Here is a 9972-nt window from a genome sequence, read left to right as displayed (position 1 = left end):
TATGTGTGTATAAAAGTTTAAGCATTCCCAGTCCAACTTTACAATTAATTAAAATGAAGTTATTTAATTTTTTAAGAAATTTGGTTGCCATTACACTAATTGCAATCCAATCGCATTATGTAAATTCACAACCTGTGGAATTGTTAGTTCGGCATGTTATATTGGAGTGGAAATTATCAAACGTTGGATATCCATATCTCGATATTTATGTCGATTTCTTTGAGCCCAACTTAACGATTCACTCAGTTCTCTTCCAGATGTCTAAAAAACCTGTACTTGACGACTTTAATGAGGTAATATTTTCATAACATTTGCCCCCAAAATTAGTTAAGGTAATTATGCCGCAAGACCATATGTTTTATAACATTCCCCAAAAGTCTCCTTTCGTTTCCGTTTCTAAAATTACTTGTTCGTTTCCGTTTCCATTTTCGAGTTTCTTTATGCATAGTTTCCATTTCCTTTGTATTCGAAACGAAGCGGTATATACACTCAAAATAAAATCGTACCCAAATCAATTCCGGGTCAATATGTGACTTAACCGCAAGATATAAAAAGTCTCCGGGCGGATATAATATCTTCACGCAGCGGAGTTATATTATCACAATAAGGTAACAAAATCTTCACCGTCTGTGTCAGGATTATTTCCGTTATAATCATTAACACTGAAGCACGGTTATAATTTTTTGCGGATTTTTGTTAAGAGTGTATACGTGGACTAATCTACACTGCAATCTGGGACGTCTTGAGCGGTGTGGCTACAAGTTCACCGCCCGATGGAAATTCGAATAAATTTACCGCGCGTGAGGAGTAAAATATAATCGGGACTTTAAACTTAATTATAAATTTTAAACTTTTAATTCAATACTTTCAGAAACTTTAGCGGTACATGAATTTTACATATAAGGGACACTCACGAGGTGTCGTAACGACACTGTCGTTCGTGTCCAAGGTACTCACTTTTTTTAAAATCTACTAGGACCCTAGATGAAGGATCCATTTATATTTCCATGTAAAACTCATATTTGGCGCCGTGGCATGGCGCCAAATTTAAAAATCTGTGTTTTCGACCATTTTCAAACCCCCAGAACTTTTGTAGTTTCTGTAGGACTAGTCTTCGAAGCCCGCTTTGCGGGCTCTAAGCATAGATGAGGTTATATTTCTAGGTAGAAGCACCTGCCGAATGACAACATAACAGTTCGATGTTTTACCCACTGCAAAAGTTCCCAGGCATTAGCAAAAATATTCATCAAATAAGTTCTGACTCAGAACTTCTGAGTAACATGACGATGACCCACAGTACATGTTGCGTGATGAAGGAATACCACAGCTCAAGTGACAACTTTAAGGGCGTAGGTCACAGGTCAAGTTACATACAACTCTAAGAGTGTGCACAGGGACGACTTGAGTAAAGTTCCTAGGTCACAGGTTGAGTAACAAGTGTAAAGAATGTGCCGAGATTAGAGGTCACGGGTGAGAAGGTCAAGTCTTGTCCAAGTATGGGTACCACTGGTTGTTCTGGTGTAGGCAGCGTTTTCAGAACGTTCTTGTACTTTGGTTGAAGGGCGCTGAAAAATGGAAATTGGTTGCTCAAAGTTCAGCTAGGTGGCGTTGGCCGGTAATTAAAATCAATATTGGGTAATGTGAGACACGTGTGTATATTCAAACGCCAAATTCAATTGTGGGCACGACCCATTGCACAATTCTTGGTTGTGACTAGTCTCTAAAGCCCGCATTGCGGGCTGTAGGCAAACTTAATGCTTTATTTCATGCCTTCCAGGTCACCGGTCAAGGTACAACTCTAAGAATGTAGGTCACAGATCACAGTTCAAGTTACAACTGTAAGGGTGTAAGTCACAGGCCACAGGAGTGTGCACGGGTCACAGGTCGAGTAGCAATTCTGAGGAATGGGCCAAGATTAAAGGTCACGTAACACTCCACGGGTGAAGAGTTCAACTTTCGCCCAATTAAGAGTGCAACCGGTTGATTACGTGTAGCAAACGTTTTGAGAACGTTTTTGTACATCCGGCACAGAACGCCATTTAGCGTCAAAAAGTGCAAAATGGTTGCTCAGAGTTCCGCTAGGTGGCCAAAAATTTCAATAAATATGGGGTGATGTGAGTAGTAAGGGGGGATATGCGCATTCCTCACTCATGTATTTTATATGGGAAAAAGAAGGATACGCTTACTCCTCACCTTGTTATTCATATGGGAAAAAGTAGGATACGCTTACTCCTCACCTTGTTATTCTTATGGGAAAGAGCTCACTCGTCACCTTGTTATATCTTACGAGGGTTTGGATACCATGCTTTACGGGTGAAACCTTCTCACCACCGTCAATATGTGAACTCATGTGTCTTCTCCCCAAAATATCACTTCTCAAATTCTCATTTATCCCCAAATCTCATTTCTCACCAAAATCTCATTTTCCCCCAAATTCTCATTTATCCCCAAATCTCAATTTTTCCCAAATCTCAATTTTTCCCAAATCTCATTCTCCCCAAAATCTCAAATCACCTCAAAACTCTCAAATCACCCCAAGATCTCAATTTAGCAATGGTCTGAAAAGTAGATAAGTAATAAACATTTGTCCTCGACTTCTTAGTCAGGGAGGTTGGAGAAAATTAAGTTGAAGTGTTTTCGAGGGAAAACCAGACATTATCTTTGCAAAGAAAAGATTGTCAAGTAACTGTTGCTGAGAGGCAATAAATGTGCAATAAATCGAACCTTTTTCTTCTCTCGAGAGAAGAAAAAAGGTTCAATTTATTTACGAGTAGAGTCAATAATTTAGCTTGATTTTTATGATGGTAAGAAAATGTACCCTAAAATTGGGTCAACGTTTTCTTGGAAGATGAGAGGAAAAGACGGCCTTCTTTTTGTTATGAGAATTATTTAATGTGCAATAAATTGAACCTTTTTTCTTCTCTCTAGTATGTAAGGGCATGGTTTCACCCATAGCATGGAGCAGGTTACAATGTTAATCTTATGAGGAAAAAACAAGTATGGGGTTTCACCTATAGCATTGAGTAGGTTACAATGTTATTCTTATGGGGAAAAACCAGTATGGGGTTATGCATATAGCATTGCGTAGGTTACAATGTTAATCTTATCTAACAATATAAGTGCAGGGATTCGCCCATAACATGGAGTATGTTACAATGTTAACCTTATCCAAGAAAATAAGTACATGGTTTGACCCATAGCATTGAAGAGATTACTACCTGAAAACCTTTCAGTAAACTTGGCGGATTCCATTAATTTTTATTGTCTTAAAAACAAAGCCCTAAATGCACTCAAGAAAAGGGTCAAAATAAAAGGTTCACTTTACTTCAAGGTTGCAGTAGTTAGCATTGAGTATATTACAACCCAAGAATCTTTGACAAATGTTGATGGGTCATTTCATTATCTGTATTTATCTGAATTTAATATCTGAATATCTGAATTTACCCCAATTGTCTCAAGTTATCCTAAATGTCTTAAATTCCTCCGATTATCTCAAATTACCCCTCATGATTCAATGTACTGATTCAACTTTCAGGGCCAAAGAATCACAAGCGATGAAAATGGAAGCATCCATTTACGTAAGAACGATACTGGTACGAATTATCGACGAGTAGCTTTGGACGTATCCACTAAAGCAATTATTTGAACAATATTCCTGTGTTTGCACACAAGTGAGCACATATGTACATATGAAATGAGGCACAATTGTACTAATGTTAACAAATTGTTTTATTCACTTAATTTTTGTATACTAATGTTGTCAAATATCTACATATATATAATTGAAATATGAACTAGTATACACAATTATGTACACATGTGTTTACATATGTACACATATGTGCTTACATATGTACACAAATGTATTTACATATGTGTTTACATATGTACACATATGTACACATGTATTTACATGTACATATATGTATTTACATATGTGTTTCCATATGTACACATATGTATTTACATTTGTGTTTACATGTCACCATAAGTTATTCGAGTTAGATTCGAGTAAGAGGTAAGGCTTCTTACTCGAAGTAAAATTACATTTGAGCTAAATACACGTTTACGTGTACCTTTGTAAGTGTGGAATGGTCCACATTTTGGTTTCAATGGATCCATTCTGTTCTTCAAAACACTCAATTCATGTCAATTTTATTTTGGGCGATGGTTTTAGCCAAGCAATTCGAGACTGGTATGACGAATCTAGCTTAAGTTCACATGTACATTTATCTACTACTTGCACATATTGGCGAAGACTCAAAGAATTCCGGGGGTCCTTCAATTCCCAACTTATTTTTTGAATTCACTGAACTAAATAAAACTCTGATTGCAAAGTAACTCAAATTCTAGCAAGCGTAAATTATTGACAATAACCTAAGACACTTTCACCGCGCACTATTTCACATCACAACCAGTACAACTGTCACGCCATTCCCTGAAAATGCCAGGAGAGTTGTGATTGATTCTCAAATTAAACTACTTGAAACTGAAAAACCAATCCAGGGTATCTGTAGTTATTTTTCCTTAGATGCATAAAACTGAAGAACTAATTCTAGACTCGAGCTGATTGATGCACATGTGGTGGGTTTCAGGTGCTGATAAAAGTCATTAGTTTAATATTTATACATCAATGGTGCAATTTAAGCTTAAATTTATGAGCTTAAAAGGTTGAGCCGGCCACGGCATAAGATGCTGAGATGAGTAAATGAAATATGAACAAAACTGCACTATTGACAATAAATAGTTTTATTTGCCGAATTATTGCGCATATTTAGGCTATTAAATATTTACATAATTCAAATATGAATTATATCAATTTCATTTTATTCTGACAACTATATATTTTTACATCTATAAAAATCTTTGAAAGTTTAAGTTTTATCTTTTGAGAAGGAATTTTATCGTTGACAAAATTACCTACACAAATTAGAAGAGGCGATGTCTCGTCTGTATTTATTCGACCCTAGAGAGGCCGGATGATGATAATCTTACAATATCTCTAAGTATTTTACGAGTGACCACCATTTCTCCATTGCTAGCCGCTTGCATGATAGATGCGATTACACCTTTCAGATGTTCTCCAGTCGTTAGCATTTTCTCTTCTTCAGTTTGGGGGAGTTCTAGAAACTGCATCAATTTTGTCAGCATATCCGTCGAATCTTCGTTTCTTAGCATCAACTCTATTCCAAGAATATGATACTCAGCAAGTGGTTCACACCAAAAATCTACCCGGTCAGGCTTATGCAGTGTACGACAGACCTCACAGCATTCACCAGAGTCATGGGAAGTTGCGCTTGCACGACTTTCTGTATCACTATCGGTCTCTTCTTCGTCAGAAGACGCACCTGAACTTGAATCGCGACTGACTCCTTTTCTGTTACAATATGACCGCCTGCTCTTGCTTTTAGCCCGAGTTCGTCGCTCCCTCTTTGGTGTGGGCTCATCCTCGGAACATGATTCATTAGACTCATTGGTTGAGTCCTTGTTTGTTTCACCCTCGTCAGAATCAAATAACGTGACTTTGTGAAAGCCAGTTTCATGACTACTTAAAGCCTCTTTAGAATTAAAATGCCTGGAGCACCGACTACAGTTGTAAACCATCTTGATGCTACCTCTACGGGTCAACTGTCTGATGGTCCCAATAACTTCTGCTTATATACTGGTCCAAAATTATCAGGGGCACTGAACGTTGTGACGATTTGAGCAACATATGTGCACATATGTGTACATATGAACATTTACATATCTCGAGGGATCAAAGAAATCTTTTTCGAATTGAGTTTTTGCTTCAAATTTCAATTCGAGATCACCGAATACAACAAATTACATTGCAAAAAGTGTCAACAGATCTTTGGATGAACATTATTAACGCTCTATTCAATTGCTAATGTGCAAATGAGAGGCTGATCTTGCGTCAGCCTCTCAAGGTTTTATGCCCAAATCTGTACGCATATGTGTTTACATATGTATTTACATATGTACACATATTTACATGTGTTTACCCATGTAAATATATGTACACATATGAGTACATACATGCATAAAATAGCAGTCTTTATTACTTTCATGAGTACACTGCAAATAAACTGGTGTCAATTCCGCGCGGTGTAGTCACATATAGACACCACGCGGTGTTAATACGGGCAATTAACACCGCGTGGTGTCTATATGTGACTACACCGCGCGGAATTGACACCAGTTTATTTGCAGTGTATAATAGTATATCTCAGACACACTACTATACTCATATGTATGTATGTGTACATATGTAAACACATATGTCTTTACACATATGCCAAAATAAGTTATATGGAGGGATGCAAAGAGTTTGCTGAATTGTCTCCATTTGTTCAAGCTTCACGTAAAAAACCCATTCCAATTAAACAAGATTTGATTGCAGAAGTCATTGCAAATGTATATACATTCCCGACAAAGACATACACACTTCATTAAATGTTTTCTTATTTGAATTCATTGTTAAGGAAATGGGAGGCTGATCTTGTCTCCTAGTCGTTTAATCGATTAGGAGGCAAGTCTTTATACTCGAAGCAAAATTACATTTGAGCTAAATACATGCGTGCGTACGTACCTTATAGTCGTATTGTCGTATATTGTCGTATATTGTTGTATTGACAATAACCTAAGACAAAAATGGTGCAATTCAGGCTCAAATCGTGATTTGAGCCTAAAATTTCCCATTTTTGTCTTAGGTTATTGTCAATACAACAATTCCCATATGAATAACAAGGTGAGGAGTAAGCGTATACTTCTTTTTCCCATATAAAATACATGAGTGAGGAATGCGCATATCCCCCCTTACTACTATGTGGAACACGTGGGTATATTCAAGGGCCAAACGCAATTGTGGACACTCGACCATTGCGCAACTCTTGGTTGTAAATTGATTGTGATTGTCAAACACGCCACCTAAAGGCGAAAAACTCAATCTAGTGCCGTAAACCCCCGGTAGGTAGCGCTGACGGGCAATTTAAATAACTATGGGGCAATGTGAGGCAATTATATAACCGAGCGCCAAATTCAACTGCGAACAAACATTGCACAATTCTTGGTATAGATTTTCAAATTTTGGGCTTAAAATAATCACAACGGGCAAAATTTTCCGAAAAAATGACAAATAATTTTTTTTAACACTTTTAAGATTTTATCGCCATGTGTAAGAAAATCCTAAAATTTTGACAAATTGAAACAATTAATATTTTGAAAGATACGAAAGTTGAACTTTTTTTCATTGTTTTTGAAAATCCGCCCAGGATTTCAAAAGTTATGGCGGTTTTAAAAATAAAAACATACAAATTTGGCGAATTTGACTCCACGCCACGGCAGGAAATATGATTTAACACGGAAATATGAATGCATCCTCTATTTAGGGTCCTAGTACTGATATGTTCTAAAAAACGTAGTGGGTACCCTGGACGCGAACGACAGGTCGTGAGTGTCCCTTGTCAGTTTAAAGTTCGAATTTGACTTGAATTTTCGTCCAGATACCTCTACCTTACTGTTTCTTTCACGCTGCAACTATCCATGAAGATATTACTGAAACATCATTACTTCAAGTGGTGAAAAGCTGCTATGTTATGATTCTCTATCCGGAAGAAGGCATTGTTGACGAATTTGGTGAAGAAACTTTCGGGGAGAAGACAATCACCCGAACATTATCCTGAACGATCCCGATGGGTTGATGGATGAGGCAATACGAATTCTGCCAACCAGATTAGGAAAAATCCTAGAAATTAGAGAGGTTATCGAAATACGGATTGGAAATCATCAAAAGAAATATCGCTCCTTATTAGTTACAATGACGGCTGACTATAAAGATTATGCAGGTACTGAAATACCCAAACCCAATAATAATAAACTGTTGCAAACGAAATGTAGCAAAGGGGTGAAAACGAACGTATGTAAATGTCCTTGTGGCACACCTACATCGGCTTCCAATACTTTCCCGTCATTTTCCCAAATTGTCTCACGTTACCCCACGTCTCATGTCGCCCCGTTCCGACATAACTCCCGCGTACGTAGAACGTATAAGTTTCGATAGACATCCCACATCACATAATTCAATTTGTCGACATGGGGTGTGGTCTACACGGTCAGCGTAGTTAAAAACAATGTCGATTTTTGAACTCCGCGCACCAAAATACGTCTGAAAGATCAAAACAAGAAATTCGACATCTTTCATCATTGGCGTCATTACCGTGGCGCCGCGACCTTACGACCTACAACGCCCATCGAACTCACCCGTACTTCAAAAATTAGAAATACTTTGGCGCCAACGGCATGTCGAAATTCACATCCGTTCAAATTTTATCGTGGAGACGGACGGACAGACTGATAGACAAGACATTCCCATAGAGGGGTTTTCACCCCTTAATAAAGAGATGTCCAATATTTCATTGAAGAACGCTGGAAATCAGAAACCTGTATTTCCAAAATTTGAATGCATTGTCTATGACTAATTATTTCATTGTTTTCATTCCAGGAACCCTTAAATCTTCTAAGGTATGCCTTCTTGACGAATTGACGTTCGAATTTCTGGTTGATAACGGTCTTGATCTTAAAATCTGGGATTGTCGTCCCATGGGCATATACGAAGATGCCGTGGAATTGTCAGAACTTCGCTTCGACAATGAGCATGACCTTGAATTTATTGCCGATGTATGGAACTGCATTCGATCCAACGTTTTGGATGATCCCGTTAAATGGGTCGAGACCTTGGAAATAATGGAGGAAATGAAAATAAGGCACCTTTCTACTAAAGATAGCACCGTACTTCCATACTTTGAGTTACACATCCTTGACGTGCAGCTTAATTGGACGGTTGGCCAGAAAGGGATCCTGTACTTGGATTTAGTAATTTATTTTGAACAAATGGAGGACGGCGGGGTCTCCAGTATGAATATAATTCATGCCGCTATTATTGACCTTGGCCCCCCGAAAGAAGACTCATATATTGAAGGGGTACGCGTACTTACCATTAGTAATACATTTTTTATATCTATGGATTTTAAATCAAAGTCAAGGACATTAATATTTTAATTTAATATCCTTGATTTTATTCCTGCCTTATAGCATCCAACCTGCTTATGTTTCCTTGGGGAGCACGCTCACACTAAACTTACACCTCTCGTGCTAAGCAACGTGACTAAGATGTGCTACAGGAAAATTAAAGCTAACCAAGTTCAGGAAAAGATATGGAAAGAAGTCGTAATTGTAACCGATCTTACGGACCAGGGCGTCAGGATTACTGACCAAGCTTACACCAAAACTACCCTGATCGATCCGGAAAACTTAGTCGCGGCTGGTCTAAATGATTTGCCTGATAAACCTGGCAAGTTGATAGCGATTAAAGATGCATTCACTATTTTCGTTACGGACAAAGTAAGCGGGGTGGAGAAACCAATTTTTAAATATGTCGTCGACTATGAAGACTATGAGGGTAAGACTTTAGAAAATACGTCCAAGTTTCGGATCGATATTATTAAACAATTCCCAACCCAAAGTTTTTACCAATGCGTTATTATTTATCATAAACCTCTTCTTAATTTCGGTGCGCAGGAAGTTTACGATTTTCGAAAACCGTGTGTCTAATGTTGACTTCGACTATGGAAACACTACGTACCCAGCATGAGTTTTCACTAATTTGGGAATGCGATGTACTAACCCATTACAAGGACGATATGCGCTTTCTGGATATAGTTACGCTTCCTCTAGACGATCCCTCGTTGATTTCAGAGACTTGGACACGGATCCAACGGGTTGTCCTGGATGATCCCGCTGCTTGGAAAGATTTATCGGATAAGCTTAAGGAATTCAGGGATATTGGGGAATTATAAATTTATGTATGTCTTGCATTACCAACTTAAACGCTAAATATGTGTTAAAATTTGATTTAAATTTTAAATTAACTTGAGGCCCAGTTTATCAATAAAATGTTGTCTTAAAATCAGA

The 9972-nt window shown here is 37.8% G+C and overlaps 1 protein-coding gene across 2 annotated transcripts; it reads left to right on the top strand.

Annotated features, from left to right (window-relative positions):
* LOC118433584 lies at positions 1–9972 on the top strand. 2 transcript variants are annotated; one of them, XM_035845615.1, is made up of 4 exons: positions 1–293; positions 8504–8982; positions 9094–9460; positions 9580–9972. In XM_035845615.1, exons 2-4 carry the CDS (start codon positions 8602–8604, stop codon positions 9855–9857), a joined length of 1026 nt encoding a protein of 341 aa, XP_035701508.1. In that variant the 5' UTR covers positions 1–293; positions 8504–8601; the 3' UTR covers positions 9858–9972. The 2 variants fall into 2 exon arrangements, with proteins under 2 accessions (XP_035701508.1, XP_035701507.1); XM_035845614.1 differs by lacking the exon at positions 1–293 and adding an exon at positions 7344–7847.

This window comes from Folsomia candida, unplaced genomic scaffold (assembly GCF_002217175.1).
Source record: "Folsomia candida strain VU population unplaced genomic scaffold, ASM221717v1 Fcan01_Sc059, whole genome shotgun sequence".
In the NCBI taxonomy this organism is placed as follows: domain Eukaryota; kingdom Metazoa; phylum Arthropoda; class Collembola; order Entomobryomorpha; family Isotomidae; genus Folsomia; species Folsomia candida.
Note: the sequence above shows the minus strand (reverse complement) of the source record. Positions and strands in the feature narration are given on the sequence as shown.

Bases quoted from the DNA above. Each gene is read 5' to 3' on its own strand.
- LOC118433584 (XM_035845614.1), top strand. From the start codon at position 7,703: ATGGATGAGGCAATACGAATTCTGCCAACCAGATTAGGAAAAATCCTA. The intron at 7,848-8,503 runs GTACTGAAATAC...TTTTCATTCCAG, and splicing joins TGACTATAAAGATTATGCAG to GAACCCTTAAATCTTCTAAG. The intron at 8,983-9,093 runs GTACGCGTACTT...CCTGCCTTATAG, and splicing joins AAGACTCATATATTGAAGGG to CATCCAACCTGCTTATGTTT.